Source organism: Cebus imitator, unplaced genomic scaffold, assembly GCF_001604975.1.
Source record: "Cebus imitator isolate Cc_AM_T3 unplaced genomic scaffold, Cebus_imitator-1.0 Scaffold678, whole genome shotgun sequence".
NCBI lineage: Eukaryota > Metazoa > Chordata > Mammalia > Primates > Cebidae > Cebus > Cebus imitator.
Genome location: NW_016107993.1, coordinates 291,607 through 315,537, shown reverse-complemented (window position 1 = coordinate 315,537; position 23,931 = coordinate 291,607). Strand labels below are relative to the sequence as shown.

Genomic DNA, 23,931 nt, shown 5'->3' with positions numbered 1-23,931 from the left:
GCCCAGGCCTCCAGAACTTCTGACTGATGAGCTTCAAGTTGGGGTTTTTACAAGCCGCTCTGTGGGTCATTTAATTTGCTAGAGTGGCTCACAGAACTCAGGGAAACACTGTCTCACATTTACCAGCATATTATAAAGGATATTACAAAGACATAGATGAAGAGACGTGTAGGGTAAGGTATGAGGGAAGAGGTGCAGAGCTTCCATGCCCTCCAGGAACCTCCACATGTTCAGCCATCCTAAAGCTCTCTGAAGCCTGTTCTCTTGGAATTTATGAAGGCTTCATTATGTAGCCATGATTGATTAAACCACTGGCCATTGGTGATCAGCTTGACTTTTAGCTCCTTTTCCCTTAGGAGATTGGCGGGGGGGTGGGACTAAAAGTCCCAATCTAATCATGACTGTCTCTTTCTGGTGACCAGCCCCATCTTGAAGATGTTGATCAATGTTAGCATACAAAAAAATAGCACTTTGGAAGTTCCAAAGATTTTAGGATTGGTATGCCAGGAAATGGGTAATAAAAACCAAATATATATATATTTCATAATATGACTGTCCACCCTTGATCTTCAGATACTTTACATCAAAAGAAACATATAATTCAAAAAGATATTGCCATACTAGAGTCTCATACCATCATTCATAACTAGTCTAGTCCATTATATTAATGTTTCCCAACGTGAGTCCACTCAGGTTTGCAGGCTTCTCTTCAATCTTGTCAGGTTCCAAAAGCAGGAGCAGTGTTGTCAAACAAATAGCTTTACCTTTTTAGGTATCTCTTATAATTGAGCTGAGACACAATGTCATCTGTTTCTCTGAGTGTCTTTCAAGGTGTTAATATAGTGATTTCCCTCAGTTTATGACCCATTATTCATTCCTGTACTCTCAGCTATTATTTCTCTCTCTATTAATACCCAAATGTTTTCACCTTTGGAAGAGACATCGGAATCACTACTGTGCTGGTTTAGATTGTAGGCAGCAATGCTAGCCTAGCAGGTACTTCCTTCTCAGTCCACTCCCATGCAAATAGGGTAAAGTTATGTAGGTGCAGAGCCAGTGGGTTATTTTTACCACCAAGCAATATAGCTGCATTCACTCTTAGACCCAGTTTTACTAAATGGGGTGAAGGAGCAACCCAGTCACATCAGGCAGTAAGGAATGTTGACATAAGGTTTAAAAACATAGTTATGGTTTTTTTGCTTAGAAATCAGCCTGCTTCCAGCACTGGTAGCTGCAGGCCTGGTCCTAGGACCACTACATCAAGTAGGAGGGAGAGAAAAGGTTTTAGTGAACTGATTTGAGGAAGAAAAAAAAATGGTCATTACACCGATGTACTCCTCCCTTGGCAAGATTTGCATATCATACCAGCGTCCCCCTCACCCCATCTTCTCCAGATCAACCAGAGAAACAGGAACATCTAGTGGGCAGAGTCCTTTAGTCCCACTCATGCTGAGCATGAGCACACACTCATGAAGGCATGTAAGCCAGCCTTTTATGTTTCCAGTGTTTTAATTATCTGTTCTACTTACCTATCAAACAGTGACTCTGAGGCACCTGTCTCTCTGCCCATTGTTGGACATTATGGGCTGTATAGTGCGTTCCTTAGTCTGAAGAAATGACAATTGGCCATGCAGATCCATGCAGTATCTTCTGTTTAGTTGTTTTTTAAATGTTACTCAGAGTATTTGCATGTTCCATTGGGTAAGGAAAACCCATGCCAGAGTCAGTGTCTACTTCTGTCAGGACCCAGTTGTAGCCCCCCTAGGGCTACTTGCCTCAGTTCCTGTATTGCCAGCTTTGTTTAGAGCCTTGGCAACAGGGAATCTGCCCCATAGCTATCATCGGTCTCTGTCTTTTTTACTGATGTACAGAAAAGTTCTTATTGGTATTTTGTGCCTGAGAGGATGCAAAAGGAACATGTCTAGATTCAGCCCATCTCTGCCTGCTGTCATACTCCTATATCCACTAATTTCATGGATCCAGGTGACCACCTCCAGGAAGTACACAGGGATATCTGCTTGTTAATTCCAGTCACCTTCCAAACCTGGAAAGGGGCTCTTCTGATTGACATTTGACTTGTTCTACTTTAATGCACCCCTCAAATTTCCATGGGGCCGTGCTTCATATGGGCATCCTTTTAGTAGGCCAAGTATCCATTGCCCTCTTGCCTGACTGTATGGGCAGGTGATTGGTCCCTGCCTATGAGTTAGTAAAATCCCAAACACAGGTGTTTCTACTGCTCTTCAATTCTTCCATTACTGTTACAAAAATGCATGCAGTACACCCCACTGAGATGATTTGTTTTTACCTCCTTTGGTCAAAGTAGCAGACTTCCAAACAGGATGATATTAATTTACCATGGAATTGCCATTCTCAAATCAAGTTGCTCTTAGTTGGTCAGTCAAGAGCTGCTTACAGGGTACTGTAGAATCCATTGGCTCCTCACATAGTTCCAGAGTCAGTTTTAGGGGAAAAGAGGCCCTCTGTTTGTGAGGATCTCCTCCTCACATTCCCCAGGTAGTACAATCCCAAATAAATAATTTCTGTTTTATTATGGAACTCTTTTGGGCATTGCCTCCCTTACTGGAGTGTTTCTCTGACATCATCTAAAACAGCATGGGCATTTGTATAAATGTAATTGCCCGATGGGTTCTTTCTGCCTGCTGCACAGATAGAACCATTTCACTGAGACTGTAATACTGCAATAAAGAAAGAGTTTAATTAATGCAAGACTGGCCAGGTGGAGGGACTGGAGTTATTACTTAAAGTAGTCTCACTGAGAACTTAGAGACTAGGGTTTTTATGGATAATTGGGTGGGCAGGGGTCTAGGGAATGGTTACTGCTGATTAGTTGGGGATAAAGTCACAGAGATGTGGAAAACGGGCCTTGTACACTGAATCTGCCTCTGGTTGGGGACCACGGGACTGATTGAGTAATGACTCATGGGTCTTGAGTGGGGTCAGTTGGCTGCCAGAATGCAAAAATCTGAAAAACATCTCATATGACCAATCTTAGGTTCTCTAGTAGTAATGCTATCTATAGGAGCAATTGGGGAAGTGTCAAATCTTGTGACCTCTAGCCACATGACTTTTGAGCAGTAAGGAATGATAAAAAATACACTCTAGCACAGTTCAGGCCCCTCCCATGATCCTAATCTTATGGTCTTTCATTATTTTTTAGTCCCTGAGCAAGGAGGAGATTAGTTTTACAGAGAGAACTTTAGCATACTTGCTTCCAAGTTAAACTATAAATTCCTGCCGTGATTAACTTGATCTATGCCAAGGAATGAATGAAGACAGCCAGCCTGTGAGACTAGAAGCAAGATGGAGTCAGCCATGCTAGATTTCTCTCACTGTCATAATCTTTGCAAAGGTGGTTTCATCAAGATAACTTTATGTCCTTCAGTCATAGGGTAGCCTCAGTTAATGTCCTGTGACAAGGAAGTAAATGCCCTTCAAGTGGAAATTCTGTAGTTAAGAGTCCCAGTAGTTGTTGCTGGGAGGCTCAGGAACCTTTGCTAATAGCCTCAGGAAGTACTCCACAGAGGGCTATCAAATGGAGAATTTGTCCCCACCAGCTCTTCAGCTTCTGTTCTGCACTATGTGGGTCTGGGTAGTCTTAACTGGTTCCAGTTTTAGCATGTTCCATTAATACTACTCAAAGGATTTACATAGTTTGTTTTATAGTACTGGGTAGGGGGAATATTTCCCAGTAAGATAACAATGTCTCTTCCCATGATACAATCAGGTAAAAGAAATAAAACCACTTCATGTGAAGTATGTTCAAAGATGCCAGCTTTCATAATCCTAACCACCCTTACACTTTTGTGTTCTAGTCACAGAACTTCTCTTCTTCATCCCCAGACCATTTTACGCTTTCTTTTGCAGAAGGCTTGGGTCCCCAGCCTGGAGTTCTGCCAGGAGACCCTGGCCTCTCTGTCAGTTGTTACCTTGATTAACCAGTCTAACAGGTTATTCTAGGTGGGATTTCTCATTTTAATCTTTATCTTCTTGTCTTTAAAAGTTTTCCATACTAGGGGAAATATAGCAAACTGGTTTGGGTCCTTAAATGTTGGGAGATCAGCCAGTGGTCCCCTTGGTCCACTCAGTCTTCAACAGTGTTGTATTAAGACCTTTGTTTTAACCCCATCAATTTCTATTTTATTCATTCCATTTTTTAATAACTACCTAAATATTTCCATCCTGCTGGGATGAGTCCCATGGCTCTCCTGCTTCTTCTTCCTCTAACTTTCACTCCTATCAATGTTTTCTTTACAAACCATTTAAAAATTTCTACCTTCGGGCTGGGCGCAATGGCTCACGCCTGTAATCCCAGCACTTTGGGAGGCCGAGGTGGGTGGATCACGAGGTCAAAGAGATCGAGACCATCCTGGTCAACATGGTGAAACCCGTCTCTACTAAAAATATAAAAATTAGCTGGACATGGTGGCGCGTGCCTGTAATCCCAGCTACTCAGGAGGCTGAAGCAGGAGAATTGCCTGAACCCAGGGGGCGGAGGTTGTGGTGAGCCGAGATGGCGCCATTGCATTCCAGCCTGGGTAACAAGAGTGAAACTCTGTCTCAAAAAAAAAAAAAAAAATTTCTACCTTCCCAAGATGAGTCCTTTGACTCTTCCCCTCTACCCTTCATCATTTTGTTAATTAACCTAATGTTTTTATTAGCATCTGTAAGACCTTGAAGTAAAGCTTAGACAGGAAATTTGGAACTGTCTTTTGGTTTGCATATGCAGTGCCCAGCAAAACAGGCCCCTTTGACAACAGCATGTACCATGGCCCAGTTAATGGGCACATTCAGTGCGTGAATATCCCAGTTATCATAAAGCCAATCCCACATGGCTTACACATGAAATATATCAGCTGCATAATTTGGGTTGTTGCACTTGGCATTTACATGTAGAGTCTGGCAGTCTCCCTTCTCAGGGTAAACAGATCTTACAGTGGCTTTTATTCAGTCCACCAGGCTTGCTGTTCCCTCGGGAATAACCTCTAATGTCTGGATTATATACACTCGTGTGCAGTTGTTCAGCAGTGAGCTTTGGGTCCTGCATCAACCCAGACATGCTCTTCCATTCTGCGGCATTTGAAACCAAAGATACTGCCCCTAAATTAGTTATTCTCATAATCCATTTTTATAAAGGTTGCTCAGGAAGCTGATGATACAGATCTTCAAAATGGAGCAATTCCTTTACACTGTACCCTCTAGTTTCAATAATTATTTGGTTTTTCCCTTCTCCTACATTGACTACCCTCTTGGTCACCACAGGTCTCAAAGGTACTTTCAGTTGTCCCTGCATACTTTTGCCCTTGTGTGGTGGCTCTGAAGCTAGTGACAGATGCTCAGAGTCACTGAAGTCCAAGCTTGGTATAGCATCCAGGTCTAATCCAGCACTCTCTTTTAATTTTATTTTAGTTAGTATAGATAACAATAATCAAAGGATTGAATAATTTTTTTCTTAGTAGTTTGGATTTTCTTGTTCATCCAGTGAATCAATTCTCCATCTCTAAATTCCCCTAGTAACTTTTACCTTTAGTAACTGAGCAGAGCACTGTGGCTCTGTATCATGGGTGATCGTTTGCCCACCTAGGAATCAAGGGTTTCTCATCACCTAGTCATTTATCCTTTCTCTTCTCAAACCATGTTTCTCTGAACCTGAGCCATTCTAGCTAATCCCACTTTACTAACATTAATTGTTCCTGAAAAACACTCAGAACATTTTTTTTTTCTGTGTGCTTATACCACAACAATCAGTGAGGAAGACTTCTCTGACCCCAAAATATGTGGGAATTTCTTCCCCTTAGCAGACAAGCAATCCTCTACCAGCTGGGTATCCTCTAATTCAATTCAGCTCTGACACCATTTGCCTGGCAATAGCCTTAGATCCCACAGGTTGAGGGCTCAGTCCCCAAGACAACTTCCCCAGACACCAGTCACAAGCCCAGACCTCCATGTCTTCTGACTGACTGGCTTTAGATTGGGATTCCCATAGCCCCTTCTTTGGGTTCCTTTAACTTGCTGGAACAGCTCATAGAACTCAGGGAGATACTTAAACATTTACTGGTTTATTATAAAGGATATTACCAAGGATGAGGATGAAGAGATGTGTAGAACAAGGTATGGAGGGAGGAATGTGGAGCTTTCATGTCTTCCTGGGGTGTACCACCCCCAGGAACCTGCACATGTTTAGCTATCCAGGAACTGTTCAAACCCTGTCCTTTTGGAGTTTTATGGAGGTTTCATTATATAAACAAGATAGACAACCATGTAAAAATGTGATTAACAAAAAGCACATGTTCTAAACCCAGAAAGGCCTGCTTATTCAGACTTTTCTTGGCATCTCTGTATAGTCTTTCCTCCTCTAGATTATAAGGCAGGACATTCTCTGGAATTAGAGCCTTTTGACCCACAGTCAGATTAAATTTCTACCTCGGGCAGGTAGAAGGACATTGATAGCGGCAGGAGGCACACAAATTCCTAGGCAGAAAGCGACAGGTCCCCAGTGAAACCCGACCTTCAAGCCAAAGACAGCCTGAATGAAGCGTGACAGCCAGGCTGCCAGTCAGGGTAGAGTCCACAACTAGGAGTGAGAACTTCCTCGTTGCCTTTTAGCCAATGAGATGGTGCTTTTCCCAGCCCTACCCATGGACCAATCAGCACACACTTCCCCATCCTGAGCCCATAAAAACTCCAGACTCAGCCACACATTGAGACTACCTGCCTTTAGGACTATCCACCTTGGGTCCCCTCTCGTGCTGAGAGCTGTTCTCTCATTCAATAAAACCCTACCCCACCTTGCTCACTCTTCAGTGTCTGCATAACTTCATTCTTCTTGGATGTGGGACAAGAACCTGGGACATGCAGAACAGTGGGAGTGAAAAGGGTTGTAACACTTTCCTGGCTGGCTCACTGAGCTGAGGGTGGTGACACACTCCCATTCACCAGAGTGACAGCCCTTCTGGGAGCCTAGACCTCAGGATTCCCTGAGCTGGAGTTGTAACACCATAATCCTTCCACTCTTTGCTGGTGCCAGGTGGCTGCCCCATGTAATGGGAACTGGCAGCAGTCGGGCTAGGCCAGCCCAGGAGCCACAGGCTGGAGTGGGGTGGCAGGACCAAATAAGTTGGGACATGTCCCCGTTCACCAAAGCATGCAGGTGGTAGGAATGAATGAGCTATAACACAAACAAGCTATGACACTTCCTGGGTGCTCAGAGCTTAGGACTCCCTGAGCAAAAGGATATAATACTCCTTGGGGCTCCACAGTTGCAGTCATCTTCAAGTTTTCAGGCGCTGCTGTGTCCCCCACCCCTTGTCCAGATGCTAGCACCCAAGGCAGAAGCCAGTCACAGCATGCCCAGCCCAGCCGTGGGCTAAGTACAGAGCCACAGCAGATGTGGAACCTGGGACAGTAACATCAGCTAAGTGCAGCCTGCCAGGCTGAGTGGGCAGAGCAAGTCTAGTGGGTGAGCCCAGAGCCAGCCAGCCATGGATATTTCTAGCTGGTGAAGCAGCACCGAAAGTATCTTGTGTTAACGAGAGAAGGTCAGAGAGAGATTGTTTCCTGAGGTCTGCTCCTGAGGCGTCATATAACAACCCAGCATTATAACAAAAGACTAACAAGGGCTGTGGGAGTAAGAACCAGGAGCTCTGGATGAGAACCAATATATATGTATTAGTCCATTTTTACATAGCCCAACCATATCAATATATAATATCACACCAGGGTAGTGGGCATCTCAGGGTTCTGACAGCAAGAATATAATGCTCAATTCTAAACTAGAGAAAGGAAACAAAACAAGGAGATACTGGATACAGGGTTGAATTCTACCATGCTAGACTGGTTGCTGCTCTCCACGACTGCGATCTGTCACAATCAAAAAGAGACCTAGAACTTGCTTTCCTGAGAGCAAAAGATGAGTAGTTTTGTTTGTAGAACACAGTGAATTTGCATGGGACCAACACGAAAGATAACCATATTCTTTCTCAACCACTTTGTAAAGCTGAAAGTAAATTCAGTAGCCTAGAAATTGTTCTCCATCATATAAGAGAGGCTCTCAGAGAAAAGACCATGGCTGTAGAATCTGTACAAAGAAACCTAAGTGCTCATGTGTGGCACCAGGTCGGGATAACCAGGTCCACATGTCTTGATGTTGCTCCAGAATGTCAGACTTTTACTGATGCTATTTCAGTCACAAAAGCCATGAGCTACATGGAGTTCCGAAGGAGGCAGTTCTCAGTAATTCCTGTTCAGTTGGTAGAGCCACAGGCACACAGGTTCAAGCAACTGCACAAGTCAGTCAATATTGCAAACCATAATAATATACTTAATATATAATTTTATAGATTAAGCATCCCATAACAAAGTAATATTTAACATCAAGAGAAAGGGTATAGGAAAAATGTTTAATGAACCACTCCAGGGAGAGAGACATAGACAAAAAGAATATCCTGGTCTGGGCCAGGCAGTCCTTCAATCTTGCAAGGAAAAGACTTTGATGTGGGCAGAGCCTTTAGTGGTAGATGCCAGGTGCTTATCACAGTGACAGCCAGACTCAGTTAAGATGGCCATTTGAACTGCTGGAGTCTTGTTCTTTTTATGGCCACAAAGTCCTTTGGTAAGGACTGAAAATGGAGAAGTATGCTTGGTTATGTCCTCATTTGATTGAATAGAGTCTTTATTGACCAAGCAAAACATTTGGTCCCTGTTGGCAAAGTGCCTAATGAAATGTAAGATGGAGTCTTTTTCTAAGATGAAGTTAACTTAAGTCAGGGGTGCTCTATGTGTAAGCAAAACACAGTGTTAAATGAAGTAAATAGAACAAATGTATTAAAATGACGAAGATAAAGTGAGCAAATACATTGGAAAGCAGAAGTCTCTAGAGGAGGGATTATCTTGACTACAGAGTAAAAATAGAAAGGCCCCAAACTTATATGGAAACAAATTCTGTAGAACATGTTCAAGTAAAACAAGGACACCAAAGAAAGAGTGAGCAAGATATAGTAGAAAAGTTAAAAGGAAATCTGTCTTTGCAGACACAAGCAGCATCTTAAGAGAACTTATTTGAGAGAGAATAAAGTTTCTTCAATAAGAAGTCGGAGGGAGCTGAGAAAGATCTGAAATCTGAACTCTTAAAAATGAAAACTTTCCAGAAGACTAATAAAACTGAATTGGAAAGGTATAAGGAGCTCCATCTACAAGAATTAAAAGTCAGAAAATCATTGGCAACTGTACTAGACAAAACCAATGATAAAACAGCAGAAGTTAATAGCAGACTTTTTGTAGAGAACAGCAGACCAGATCTTTACACCACTGTTAATACAACGAAGCAGTCCTAGAGTCAGCTTGTGCTGAAAACAGGATAGTGTTCTAAGAACATTTTTCTCGTCACTCAGAAACCATCAGTGTTATCAGAGGCCTTCACCTTCAGACAGATATAAATCTGAATGGGAGTCTTGTGGATTCTTTGAGCACCCAACACCTGTCACTGGTCAGAGTTTCTTTTCATATATTAAATTTGTTTTCTTCTATTTCAGCTTTAGCTTTATTAGCTAGGGTATTTTTGTAAGACTCATGAGTATGGATGGGAAAGGTGATCTTTTCTTGTACTTTCTTTTCTTCTTACCCATCCTTCCCACCAAAAAATGAGACTCCAGAACTGTTAATGTTACTATTGCTCTGTGAGAATAGATTTCTTGGTGAATATTTAGAGAAATTTGGAGGGCTCAGAGAAGACAGGAAAATGTGGGAAAGTTTGGAACTACCTAGAGACGTAAATGGCTTTGTCCAAAACGATGATACTGATATGGACAATAAACTACAGATTGAAGTGATGTCAGATGGAAATGAGGAACTTGTTGGGAACTGGAGTAAAGGTGATTCTTGGATGTTTCAGCAAAGAGATTTGTGGCATTTTGCCCCTGCCCTAGAGAATTCTCAAACTTTGAACATGAGAAAGATGATTTAGGGTATCTGGTGGAAGAAATTTCTAAGTAGAAAAGCATTCAATAGCAGACTTGGATGCTGTTAAAGGCATTCAGTTTTATAAGGGAAGCAGAGCATAAAGTTTTGAAAATGTGCACCCTGACCATGCAATAGAAAAGAAAAACTCATTTTCTGGAGAGAAATTCAAGCCAGCTATAGAAATTTGCATAGGTAGCAAGAAGTCTAATGTTAATCTCCAAGACCATGGGGAAAATGTCTCCAGGCTATGTCAGAGACCTTCATGCCAGCCCTTCCTTTCTCCTGCATCACAGGCCTAAAGGCTTAGGAGGATAACGTGGTTTTGTGGCCTAGACTCAGAGTCCCCATGCTGTGTGCAGTCTAGGGACTTGTCCTGCATCCTGACCGCTTTAGCCATGACTGAAAGAGGCCAAGGTACAGCTCAGGCTGTTGCTTCAGAGGGTGGAAGCCCCAAGCCTTGGCAGCTTCCATGTGGTGTTGAGCCTGCGGGTGCACAGAAGTTAAGAATTGACGTTTGAGAATCTTCCTAGATTTTAGAAGATCTGTGGAAATGCCTGGATGCCCAGGCAAAAGTTTGCTGCAGGAGTGGGCCCTCATGGAGAACCTCTGCTAGGGCAGTGTGGAAGGGAACTGTGGGGTCAGAGCCCCTACAGAGTCCCTACTGGGGTACCGCCTAGTGGAGCTGCGAGAAGAGGGCCACTGTCCTCTAGACCCCAGAGTGATAAGGCATGTACCATGTGCCTGGAAAAGCTGCAGACACTCAATGTCAACCCCTGAAAGCAGCCAGGAGGGAGGCTGTACTCTGCAAAGCCACAGGGTTAGAGCTGCCAAAGACCGTGGGAACCCACCTCTTGTATCGCTGTCACGTGAATGTGAGACATAGAGTCAAAGGAGATCCTTTTGGAGCTTTAAAGTTTGACTGCCCTGTTAAATTTTACACTGGTATGGGGCCTGTGGCTGCTTCATTTGGGCCAATTTCTCCCATTTGGAACTGTTGTATTTACCCAATGCCTATACCTTTATTGTATCTAGGAAGAACTAACTTGCTTTTGATTTTACAGGCTCATAGGCAGAAGGGATTTGTGTTGTCTCAGTTGAGAGACTTGACTACAGAATTTTGAGTTCATGTTGAAATTAGTTAAGACTTTAGGGACTGTTGGGAAAGCATGATTGGTTTTGAAATGTGAGGACATGAAATTTGAGAGGGGCCAGGGCTGGAATGATGTGGTTTGCCTGTGTCCCACCCAAATCTCAACCTGAATTGCATCTGTCAGAATTTCCACGTGTTGTGTGAGGGACACAGTGGGAGGTAATTGAATCATGAGGGCCTGTCTTTCCCATGCTATTCTCCTGATAGTGAATAAGTCTCATGAGATCTGATGGGTTTATCAGGGGTTTCCACTTTTGCTTCTTTCTCATTGTCTTTTGTTGCCACCATGTAAGAAGTGCCTTTCACCTTCTACCATAATTGTAAGACCTCCCAGCCACATGGAACTGTAAGTCAAATTAAACCTCCTTTTCTTTCCAGTCTTGAGTATATCTTTATCTGCAGTGTGAAAACAGACTAACGCATTAAATAGGTACCAGGAGTGGGGTTTTGCTAAAAAGATACTAAAAAATGTGGAAGTGACTTTGGAACTGGGTAACAGGCAGAAGTTGGAACATATTGGAGCACTCAGAAGAAGACAGAGGGATGAGTGAAAGTTTATAAAGAAACTTGTTGAATAGTTTTGACCAGTGAAGTCCAGGCCCAGGTGGTTTCAGATGGAGATGAGGAACTTACTGGGAACTGGAGCAAACGTCATTCTTGCTGTGCTTTAGCAAAGAGACTGGTGGAATTCTGCTCCTGCCCTAGAGATCTGTGTGCTTTGAATGTGAGAGAGGTGATTTAGGGTATCTGACAGACGAAATTTCTAAGCAGCAAAGCACTCATTAGGTGACCTGGCTTATTCTGAAAGCATTCAGTCATATTCATTCACATAGAAATGGTTTGAAATTCGAACTTAACGTTTAAAAGGGAAGCAGAGCATAAAGATTTGGAAATTTGCAGCCTGACCATGTGGTACAAAAGAATAACCCATTTTCTGGGGAGAAATTCAAGCCAGCTGCAGAAATTTGCATAAATAACAAGGAGCTGAATGTTAATAACCAAGACAATAGGGAAAATGTCTCCAGGACTTGTCAGAGATCTTCACAGCTACCCCTTTTATAACAGGCCTAGAGGCCTAGGAGGGAAAAATGGTTTAATGGGCCTGCAGAGCCACAGGGGTGGGCTGCCTAAAGACTTGGGAGCCCACCTCTTGCATCAGCGTGTCCTGGATGTGAGACATGGAATTAAAGGAGATTTTGGAGATTTAAGATTTAATGATTGCCTGGGCAGGTTTTGGACTCTCATGGGGCCCATGGCCCCTTTGTTTTGGCCATTTTCTCCCATTTGGAACAGGAATGTTTGCCCCCTATATCCCCTGTGTCTCCATTGTGTCTTAGGAGTAACTAACTTGCTTTTGATATTACAGGTTTATGGGCAGAAAGGACATTTCTAAGTGGTATAAATTCTTTAAACATAGAAAAAAATAGCCTTTCTTAGCACTACCCTTCATGTCTATTCAAAAGAGTTATTTTTTGATTTTGTTTTCCAATAAAATCATTTTTTCATCCAAACAGCAGCTGTAGTTGCAGGCATTTTTCTGGCCAACTCACAGATGGTCTCACTTTAGAGAACCCTGACTAATACACTGCCTTTTGTAAGTTATTGTTGCTGACATGTGATAAAGGCAGATAGGGGACAAAAGGTATTCCAAATTATAAGCAAACTGACACAAATGTTCTCAGACTCAGATGGCCTTACTGAGGGAAACATAAGCATGGTCTTGCCTCATTATCTGAGGATTTCCAGGAAAGCCTCAGTGCCCAAATTCTCTTCCCCACCTGCCATCCAGAGGTCTAACATGCATTTGCACCTCTATAGCTCCTTTTTAGGCCATCAGGAATTTTTAAAAATGCCAAGTTTATCTGAATAGATGTGAGGATTAGTTCACACTCACTTGGGAACAGGATTGGTAGAAATGAGATCTAGAGCACACTGGCCACCTTCACTTCAGTAACCTGCTGCCCTCACCACACAAATCAGGCAGCCGTGTTGTGTCAGGGGCTTGTAAAAACTGAGGAGCAAGCCTCTCCTGTCTCCGTTTCTCTTTTGTTTCCAGTAATGTACAGTGTTCATGCATTCTTTTTTGTTTGTTTGTTTAAAAAAATTAATTTATTCTGTAAGTCATTCAAATTTCTTCTCTTAAACGTTTCAGTTTAGTATAACACAGTATACATAGTGGGATGTAAGAACCATAAACTATTCCTGAATCAAGTAATTGTGATTTGTGTTCCCTTTGACATCTCAGTATCTCCAGGCTCCAGCACCTGCTTAGCTGTTATGACTCCAGCGAGCCTGTGTTTCTGGGAGAGCGCTATGGCTACGGCCTGGGCACTGGTGGCTACAGCTACGTCACGGGAGGAGGAGGGTAACTATGATCACAGCTTTCTTCAGCTACTTTGAACATAAACTTTCCTTGCCACATGAGAGGTGGGTCTCTGGCACTAGGATCTATACTGATAATGTGAGTACTCTGTGAATGGTGGTGTTACTATAATAGGAAAGTGAACATTGTATTTGCTTATTTTGAAAACATTATATTTGCTAAATATGAAAACTTTGCACATAGTAAAGAATATTTTAGTCCTTGAAGAAATGATCGTAAAAAAGTATGTCATGCTAGCTAGAATGTCCCTAACAATGGTTGCTTCTAGGCAGCCAACTAGTTCTGATTGTCCCTTTAAATGGGAAAAAAAAAAAAAAAGAATTGGTTATAGATTTTAATCTCAGAGAATAAGCTATTAGACTATTAAATTATGCAGTGCTTGATAAATCACCTTTGGGGAAAGTGTAGTATAGAAGCTTACTTAGGCAATGAAGTGATATTTGTGTAGGATTTATAGGTTTTAAATAACAGTTAAAAATCAATGTTTTAAATGAAGCATCTGCCTAATCTCTTATGAAGAAAGATGTTAACTTGATAGATCTGGGTAAATCAGTTAAGCAGTTAGTCTTCCCTATTACTTCTATAGCCTTACTATTGGTGCGTGTAGGCAGAATCCTAACTTACCAACTATAGTCATTTAAATTCATTCAGTAGATATTTGTTGCTTGTTTGCTGTGTGCCAGGCAGCATTCTAGTTTATAATCTAATGGAGTATACACTTCTGGAGGGCTAGGACCTTATATTCCTACTTTGCAATTCCCTAGATTGGAACCGTTTCTACAGGAACCTGCAGGATCTCAACAGTCATACTACACACATCCTGATTTGGTCTAGCTGACTCAGTCATGAACATAACATGGTTATGGAGGTGGCTCTTTTGTAGTAATAACCAAAGCTGAGCACGAGGGGTGCACAGATGAAAGCTGCACAGCCCCTTCCCCACAGGAGCTCACAGGCCAGTGCCAGATTTGCAAATACATTGCATAGTTGTCACTGCTCTCCTTCCCTTGTCTGTGGCAGGCCCTGCTAGACCACTGAGGGGACACCTTTAACTTCTGTGTTCAGCCTCTACTTTGCTCCTGGGTACTTCCCACCACCTCTAGTTTTTCCATCTTAAAACTTCTCAGCACCATCCCACCATCTTCTTCCTTTTCCCTTGGAACATCTTGAGTTCACTGCCCTTTCCTCAGCCCCACACTCAGCCTTCTAAGTATCATAAATTCCCAGCCTCCTAAACTACCTCACCAAGATCTCCAGCAACCTTGCTATAGCTAAATCAAATTAATCATTTCCAGTTTTTATTCTATTTCACCTCTTAGCAGCCTTTAACACAGTTGACCTGAAATACTCCTTTCTCTTGCTTTCCAGAGCACCATCCTATCTTTGTTCATCCTTTTCTTTCTGTTCATTCCTTCTCAGTTTCAATGTCTGTTTCTCAGCCATCTTTTCTAGTCTTTTCTCACCCTGTGTTGTCCCTGGGTGATCTTACCCACCCCCATGGCTTGATGCACCCAGATCTTGATCTGCAGCCTAGAACTCTCTGCTGGCCTCTGGATTCACAGATCCACCTACCAAAGGGCATCTCTGTTTAGCTGATTAACAGACACATCATACTCAGCACCTTGTCATTTCTGACTGTAACCCCTGATTTGTTCTTCCAGTGTCCCTCTCTCAGGGTAGACATTGGTATATATGAGTTCTTATCCCAGCAGTCTGTGAGTCAGCTCTCACCCTTTCTCTTCTTCTTTCCCCACTGCCTGCAATCAACTGAATCACCTAGTCCTATCCATTTTATTTCTTAAATCTCTCTTCCCTCAATACTTCTCTCCACCTCCAGTAATCTCAGCCAGGTCACTGTCATCTCCTGTATGAGTTCCTGCCACAGCCTCTGTTCTCCTTACATTTTGTCTTGAACTCTACTCCATGCTGTTGTCCATACTATAGTCAGAGGGACCTTTCTAAAAGCAGATCTGGTCCTCTCCCTCTGCTGCTTAGAGGCCCTCAGTGGTTTCTCATTGTCTTTATTTTTCCCTGAGAATGTGAACGCTTTTCTACTTTTGACATCGAAGACAAAGAGATGATCATTCAGATTTTAATAAGAGTCAAGTTTATCTGGGATGAATCATCAGTTTTAATCATCCCTAGTTCATCTGATTGACAGCCTTCCCAGGTGTTGCTGAGGCCACTGTCTTGGAGCTAAAGACCCAAGAAGACTTTTCTCTTCTACCCACTGCTGAAAGCTGCCATGGCTGGCTTGCCACTCCTCTAGCAAGGATTTTTCTCTCTAGAAATTCATTCATTTAGGCTTTGTGGCATTTTCCTCTCTTCAATTTCATAATTACATATGATTTTCCTGTTATTTGAATATTTTTGAGTGTTACCATGGCAGGAAAGTCTTTTGCATGCTCTGATATCCTAACTGGCAGTAGAACTTCTCCCATTGCCTTTACGATCAAGTTCACACTCCTCAAGGCTTATAAGACCTCTCGTGATCTTGGCAGATGCTGTTTCACCTTTCTAACCTCATCTGTCTACACCCTCATCTTTAAAGAACTCCTGCTGAACTTGTTTCGGATTCTCTGAAGCACTGTTTTTTTTTCCTCTCCTCCCAAAATATGACATTTGCTGGTCTCTGCATAGCATTGTTTCCCCAGCTTCCTGCCTGTCTAGTTCCTCCTTGTTCTTTTGGATTCGTCATAGCTATCACTTATTTCCTCTTGAATGCCTTTAGCCCAGTCTAGCCTCTCAAATCTGGGCTTAATGCATTTCTAATGTACCTTCATAGCATATTACGCAAACCATTATCATTTAATTGCCTATTTACTTTTCTGTTTTCCACTTAAATTGTGCATTATTTGAAGGCAGCACCTGTGTGTTTCATTTCTCATTATTTCCTCCCTTCTTAGCATAGGGACTCATGTTTTCCAAGGCACAGTGAATAAATGAATAAACAAATCCATAAACACGAGGCACTGATCTTTATATAACTAACATTAACTAATGTGATGTTCTGTTTTTAATAGCACTTTGTAGAAGTGCTTCATGAGATTCCTCATGAGATTGTCTCCTACATCAACCTTTGATCAAAGCTGCAACACATGTTATTCGTTTCTCTAGTATTACAGTAGAATGTTCTGATGTTATAGCTTGAGAACCAATATGCTTTTTGACAGCAAGTCAGAATCAGTGGCTTCTAAAACCAATTCATGGACCTTAACCAGCATTTTAAAATAATGAACTGTTGAGTGGAATAGAATAAAATGGAAAGTATCAGAGTGCCTTCCATGTCATAAGGGTAGGAATTGTTTGTGAATTTTTGTTTCAGCTTCATACATACCCATACACACTCACACACAAAACATATAAAAGGTTGCAGTGTGAAATTAATTTCTTGTTTTCTGATTGTGGGTCACAGTCAAGTAAGTTTTTGAAAACCACTGTCTTGAACCATCCTTCTTAGGTAAGGATGTTTTGAGACAGCCAAGTTGGGGGTGTAGGTTCCTGTGGTTTCTGTGTAGGTATTTTGCTTTGTTTGGAGCATGAGACCTTTACACTATTTGAATCCAGATGTCTGTTTTTCACTTTGTTGCTTTCTCCATGAAAGTTTTGGTACTTGGAGAAAGTCAGTTGACCATTTTTTTTTTAGTTTCAGTAGGTTTTTGAGGAGCAGGTGGTGCTTGGTGACATGAATAAGTTCATTAGTGGTGATTTCCTAGATTTTGGTGCACCTGTTACCCAAGTAGTATATACTGTACCCAAAGTGTAGTCTTTTATCCCTCATCCCCCGCCCCACCCCTCTTCCGAGTTCCCAGAGTTCATTGTATCATTCTTATGCCTTTGAGTCCTCATGAAGCTTAGCTCCTACTTACAAGTGAGAACGTGATGTTTTGACCCTTTTTGAAAATACTTATTTACATATGTGCATTTAGGTAGGAAGCTGTGTGTAGCGCATCATCAGCCTTTTTGGCAGCCTTGGGAGCAAATGCCTGCATCGGAATAAGATGTTGGACAGTGTCCTCGGAAGAGGCTGCAGGCAGCGTTACCCAAAGAGACAGCCATGACCTGTTTATTGGCTGAAAGCCAGGAGGGGCAGGAATGTTTGTCACGTGTGTTCCCTTCCTACATGTTCTTGACCTGCAGTATGTTCCTGGGCAAGTCCCAGACTCCCATTTCAGCTTTTCTTATTTTAAACATTTGTATGTTAAAGAAAATAAAATAATCCTGTAGCCTTTCAACATCTTTTTAATATTTAATGGTTGGTAGGCAGAGCAGACAAGTGTTCTTTTCTCCACCGTGATATGACTGGTCGTTTTCCATTTTGGGGAGCAACTTTATTTGGAAACAACTCATCCGCATGCTAATAAACAAGCGTTATTAACGACTCATATCCTCTTAGTTTATGCAAATAATTAATGTAAGACTGTGTGAGTAGGAAAGAGTGTAAAATAATTACAAATCACAGTTTTATGCTTGTATTTTGTCTTCCTATAGTTTTTCAGAGAGTGGATTCAAAAAATAAAAGTCTTTCTTATTTTCTCATTCTACTAGATGCTAACAAAAGAAAAAAAGCATTTTTACTATTTATTTGCGACACATCTTCTCACGTAGGCTCTTTTCCCTGAGTTAGTAGCTTGAGCCCAGTGTGGCCAATTGGGTCTAGGAGTTTGAATCAGCCACAAAAAGTGTGTGGCCAGGGAGGTTTTACTGGGGGACAGCAGGCTTTCTAAGTGAAGGGCAATTTATGGTGGGTTTTCAGACTTACAGTTTTCCTTTCTCTGTGGTTGACAGGAACTATGTTTCTTTTTGTGCCTTCCTATTTTGTTACGACATCTTAAGAAATTCTCTTGTCTAGTCAAGGGCAGGGAGGGAGTCCTACACTGTTGCAGTCTGGGGTTGGCCACTAGCATTAGGTAAAGTGTGCTGAACTGAGCCCAGCTGCACGTGGAATCAGTGGTTTTGGCTCAGGGATTCCAGCTCTGTGTCCTTTTTCCCTTCCTCCTAGATAGACTCATAGAATGCTTCCTTCCCCAGGAAGAGAGTCTTTGCAAAGATGTCTTTGTTCTCACTGGTTTGATGCATCAAACTTTTATTGAGTGCTGTGGGCAAGGCCCACCCCCCAATATGTGGCAATGGGACTATATGGATGAATTTTAAATAGCTTTGCCTTAAAGTAAGTCTTAGATTATTGAGACTGAATTTGTGAACCATTTTAGTTCCTTCAGCCCTTTCGGTGTTTGAGCTTTTTTATGATATGAAAAGATTCATTTCTACCTTAGGACCAGAATGGAAACAAGAAACCAATCTGTATTTTAAAATGAAGAGAAATTTTTGTGGGAACTTGGTACCAAAGTGTTGGAAAGGGCCAGAAGACTAAAAGAGAACAGGTAGGGTTTTACCTAGAGCTCAGTAACTACAGAAGGCTGCTATTGCCTCTCAGTCTGGAGGAGCAGAGTCCTGTTTCCCGGGGCCCATTTGTGCAGCAGGGGTCTCTGTGGAGCTGCTCTAACCCCTTCCTCTGCTCTGGCTCCCACTAGAATGGTCTTCAGCAGAGAAGCCATCAGGAGACTTCTTGCCAGTAAATGTCGGTGCTACAGCAACGATGCTCCCGACGATATGGTCCTGGGAATGTGCTTTAGTGGCCTGGGAATCCCTGTGACTCACAGCCCTCTCTTCCATCAGGTGAGGAAATGGTTTTATTCTTCCCTCACAGCGTGTGGGGAACATGTTCTTCTACTTAAGGATTTGACTTCTCTTCACATGTTCTGGAAGCAATCTTAAGAACTGTGTTGACAGGCCCCAGGGGAATGTCCTTTGCAGGACTGTTACCCTGTTTGATGAACATACTGCAGCATGTACATCGTGAAGATGGGAGGCAAAAACATCTCGAAAACCAAGTGGTGTTTGACCAGTATCCTCGCATGTAGGACCAGGGAAAACCTGTTTTTTTTTTTTTTTTTTTTTTCTTTATAGTTAAAGCAATTGGTGGCATTTAAAAATTGTTGGATGCTGTCTAGAAATATATAGGACTGACCTAATATTGTCTTACTGGCCACTGAGTCTATGTAATTCTACACCATCCTCAGTTTTTACACTGTCTAGCTGACGTTTTACTGAGCTTTTTCTCTTTCACTTGCCATTAAACTGAATGGCTAAAATCTATTAAATTGCAGCTGGATATCTCAATAAGCATATATTCTGGGTGTTATGGAAAAGAAGAGATGAGATTATGTTTACCAGGGATGGATATTGCTTATAGCCTCACCAGATTGCAGTTTGGGGGTTGGAGAAGGAAATCCTTCTGCGTTATTTTTAGTGTCTCTTAAGAACCAAGTCAGTGAATTTTCTTCTAAGAATAATAGCAGATGTTCACAAACTAAAAATAACCATAGATCCACACCCATCTAATATCCTTCTTCAAGAAATTTAAAGTTTTTGAAACTTGAAGCATGTATATATTTTTATGCTTCATTGACTTATTATTTACTTATTTTGAGACAGGGTCCTGCACTGTTGCCCAGACTGGAGTGTAGTGGCACAAACATGGCTCAGTGAAGCCTTGATTTCCTGGGCTCAAATGATCCTCTTGCCTTAGTCTCCCAAGTACCAGGGACTACAGGCACACTAATTTTTATTTTATTTTTTTATAGAGATGGGGACTTACTCTGTTGCCCAGGCTGGTCTCAAACTCCTGGACTCAAGCGATCCTCCCACCTCAATTTCCCAAAGTGCTAGGATTACAGATGTGAGCCACTGCACCTGGCCCATGCTTTATTTATTTAGTAATCAGTAGCAAACACTATCATAGCAATATAGAAAATTTAGCATGACAGAAATAGTACTAAGAAAGTGTTTGCATCATCAGGAAAGGCAGAATCCATTTCTGTATCCTTGAGACAATAACAGAGGATACAAATAGATCTTTAATATAAGGAAATGTATGAGAAACCTCCTTCCTGGTGTCAGTTAGAGGATACTTATTTGTGCTTTAGGACTTTGAGAGGTCTTACCCACTTAAAGCCTGTGTGTTGCATTAGGATGACTTAGGAAAGAAAGTGTTATTCTCTGCGGCTCCCTCTTTTGCTCTTCATGGTGTTTCAGTCACGTGCAAAAAAAAAAAAAAAAAAAGGAATAATTAAAACTGTTGATGTGTAAGGGAAATAATTTATCAAGGGTAGTGTGACAGGTCTTAGATTTTTACAGCAGCCCTTTTCATTTAGAGAAGAATACATTAATAAAATGATCAGGAGAAAAGAATGAAGGAAAATCATCTATAGGCAAAAGTCTTTTGAAGATAATTTTTTTAAAAAAGGTTGTTTCCCATACTTTAGAACCCTTGATTTCTCTAATTCACATACATTTTAAACTTTTCCAAAGTCATAAAATATGTTTAAAACTATCCTCCCCAACAGATAGTGGTGTGTCTTCCAATTCTTAAGCCTCTTTTAGAGAGTTTAATAATGATTTGGATAGTGCTTTCCATTTGTAGTGTATAAACACTGATCCAAACTGCATTTGGTCGTCTTCACAAAGAAATATGAGGCAAAGAGATAAAATTTAAGAATCCTGATGAGCTAGAGATAGAGTGGGTATTTGCAAGCAGTCTCAAATGCAAAATTGCCTGGGCTGTCACATTTCTTCTGTTTTTAGAGAAAGTTATTGTGAATTCATAGATTTAGAAGGGGACTCCAGGGAATATCTAGTATTTCCCTTTGTTGAAAGCACAGCATCTAGAGCATATGGTTTTTTGTTCTTCCAAAATTATGTGCCACTGATGGACATGCCAGTGTGCAATGGTTGGTGGTTGCCCAACTCTGGAAATTTCCTAAAAAGTTTTAGACCACCATCATGGTGGGTGAATTGTATGGTATGGAAATCATTTCTCAATACAGTTATAAAAACGCATTTGTCTAAGGAAATGCGATTTTAGTCTCCATTTCTTGCCCTGTTCATAGTGTGCTCCAATATACAGATGAAAGGTTCTAATTTTATCCAATGTAGGTCTGGTCTGGTCTGGTCTGGTCTGGTCTGTTCTTTTTAGACAAAGTCTCACTCAGTCACCCAGGCTGGAGTGCAGTGGCACGATCTTAGCTCACTGTAACCTCCACCTCCCGGGTTCAAGTGATTTTCCTGCCTCAGCCTCCCAAGTAGCTGGGACTACAGGCACGTGCCACCACACCTGGCTAATTTTTTGTATTTTTAGTAGAGACAGGGTTTCACCGTGTTAGCCAGGATGGTCTTGACCTCCTGACCTTGTGATCCGCCCGCCTCAGTCTCCCATAGTGCTGGGATTACAGGCGTGAGCCACTGCGCCCGGCTGTAGGTCTTTCTTATGCAGTTTCAGCCCCTCTCTCTTCCTGCATGCAAGTGCCCACCACACTCTGCATCTGTTCCTCAAGTCCTTCCACCCTTCGCCCTGCCTGTTTGGGATTTCCTCTTGGCATTGTGGGCATAGAGATATGATTATCAGTGACTGTGTAGACTTCCTGGTATTAAAGATACCATATTGGATGTATTTCACTTTTCTAGTTTTGTCTAATGCTTTTCCATGACCTCATGTGTCCAAAATGACCTGCACATTGTAATGTTTACTAATCCATCTCTTTTCATGCATGCATGGGCTCCCTGAGGTGCAGTGAATCACTTCTAGGATCTGCATTAATAGAGGGGAAAATGTTACGGTTTTGCTGTTTTTTTTTTTTTTTTTTTTTTTAGATGCATTTCTGTCTTCAGCAGTTCATTTTTTAAGGCGAAAAACAAGCAAGGATTTGTTTCCATTGCTTTTACAGTAGTCCTTCCTTATCCACAGGGGATACATTCCAAGCCCCCCAGTGGATGTTTGAAACCTTGGATATACTGAACCCTATGTATACTCTGCTTTTTCTGATACTTTACATACCTCAGATCAGGTTTACTTAGAAAGTAGGCAGAGTAAGAGATTAACAACAATAACTAATAATAAAATAGAGGAATTATAACCATATGCCAGCATCACTACTCTTGCTTTAGGCTATTCTTAAGTAAAATAAGAGTTCCTTCAACACAAGCACTGTGATACCGCTGCAGTTGACTGGATAATGAGGCGGCTTCTAGCGACTCAAGGGCGGGGAGTGTAGACAGCATGGAGATGCTGGAAAAAGGGAGGATTCATGTCTAGTGCAGGATGGAGTGGGACGGCCCCAGATTCCATCCTGATACTCAGAAGGGCCCGCAACTTACGAATTGTGTATTTCTATAATTTTCCATTTGATATTTTCAGACTAAAATTGACTGTGGGATACTGACACTTCAGGAGGTGAAACCATGGATAAGGGGGAACTACTGTATTTCCTTTTTCTGGGATCATTTTGGAATTATCTTCTAATGGAATTGCAAGGATGTTTCTCCTTGGTTTTGTTCCTTGCCGGTAAACTCTCAGAAGGCCTTGCAAAGAAATGTTGTATAATACATGAATTCCTCAACTAATATTCAAAACTTTCCCAACTCAGACTGTATTCCAGTGTGTATTTTTTTAATCTGTTCCACTGTTTTTTCCTTTTAAAATTCCTTTTAGATTTTTAACTGCATGAGCAGTTACAATTTCTTAAAAAGTGCAATTGTGAAAGTTCTCCCCCTACATTATTTTGAACTTTTCTCCACAGATATTATTGTGGGAACAGTCATCTGAGCAGTATATTTGTACCAGGGAAGCTAGGTTAGGCTAGGTGCTGCTGAGTGTGCCCGTCCGGTGGTGAGATGGCTTGAGCACAGGCAGCAGGTGCCCTGGTAAGAGCACCGGCCCTGGGCCCGGCACCTCTCTGTGGTCACTATTCCAGTGTTTGCTAGTCATGTTACTTCTGGGAGCTCTGGTTTCCTCAGCAGTAAATTGGAAGTGAATCACAATATTCTGTACATTTGACAAGGTTGTTTCTAGGGTTAAATAAGATAAAATTTAACAAAGGGATTCTGTAAACCATTTAAGGCAATTTAAGTATTCATATCAAAGATTTAGGCAGACTGTAATAAAATAGTAACCTACAAAAGACTTGTTTTTAAAATGCATCACATCTAGTTTTCATAGTCAAGACAATTTTAGTATTGAATAAAACAGATGGCCCATATAAATTAATAAATTTAAGATGATTACTGGCTGGGTAAGGTGGCTCACGCCTGGACTCCCAACACTTTGGGAGGCGGAGGCAGGTAGATCACCTGACCTCAGGAGTTTGAGACCAGCCTGACCAACATGGTAAAACCCCATCTCTACTAAATAACAAAACATTAGCCAGGCATGGTGGCACATGCCTGTAATCCCAGCCACTTGGGAGGCTGAGGCAGGAGAATCGCTTGAACCCAGGAGGCAGAGGTTGCAGTAAGCCGAGATTGTGCCATGGTACTCCGGCCTGGGTGGCAGAGTGAAATTCTGTCTCAAAAAAAAAAAAAA

At 41.8% G+C, this 23,931-nt stretch overlaps 1 protein-coding gene across 2 annotated transcripts in view; it reads left to right on the top strand.

Annotated features, from left to right (window-relative positions):
* The window catches only part of B3GLCT (beta 3-glucosyltransferase), a 113,025-nt gene that overhangs the window by 86,021 nt on the left and 3,073 nt on the right, over nucleotides 1-23,931 (top strand). For both annotated transcript variants that reach the window (XM_017518390.2, XM_037734856.1), the window contains exons 13-14: nucleotides 13,374-13,493; nucleotides 19,046-19,190. In XM_017518390.2, coding sequence (XP_017373879.1) covers nucleotides 13,374-13,493; nucleotides 19,046-19,190 — 265 coding nt within the window. The remainder of the gene's footprint in view (nucleotides 1-13,373; nucleotides 13,494-19,045; nucleotides 19,191-23,931) is intronic.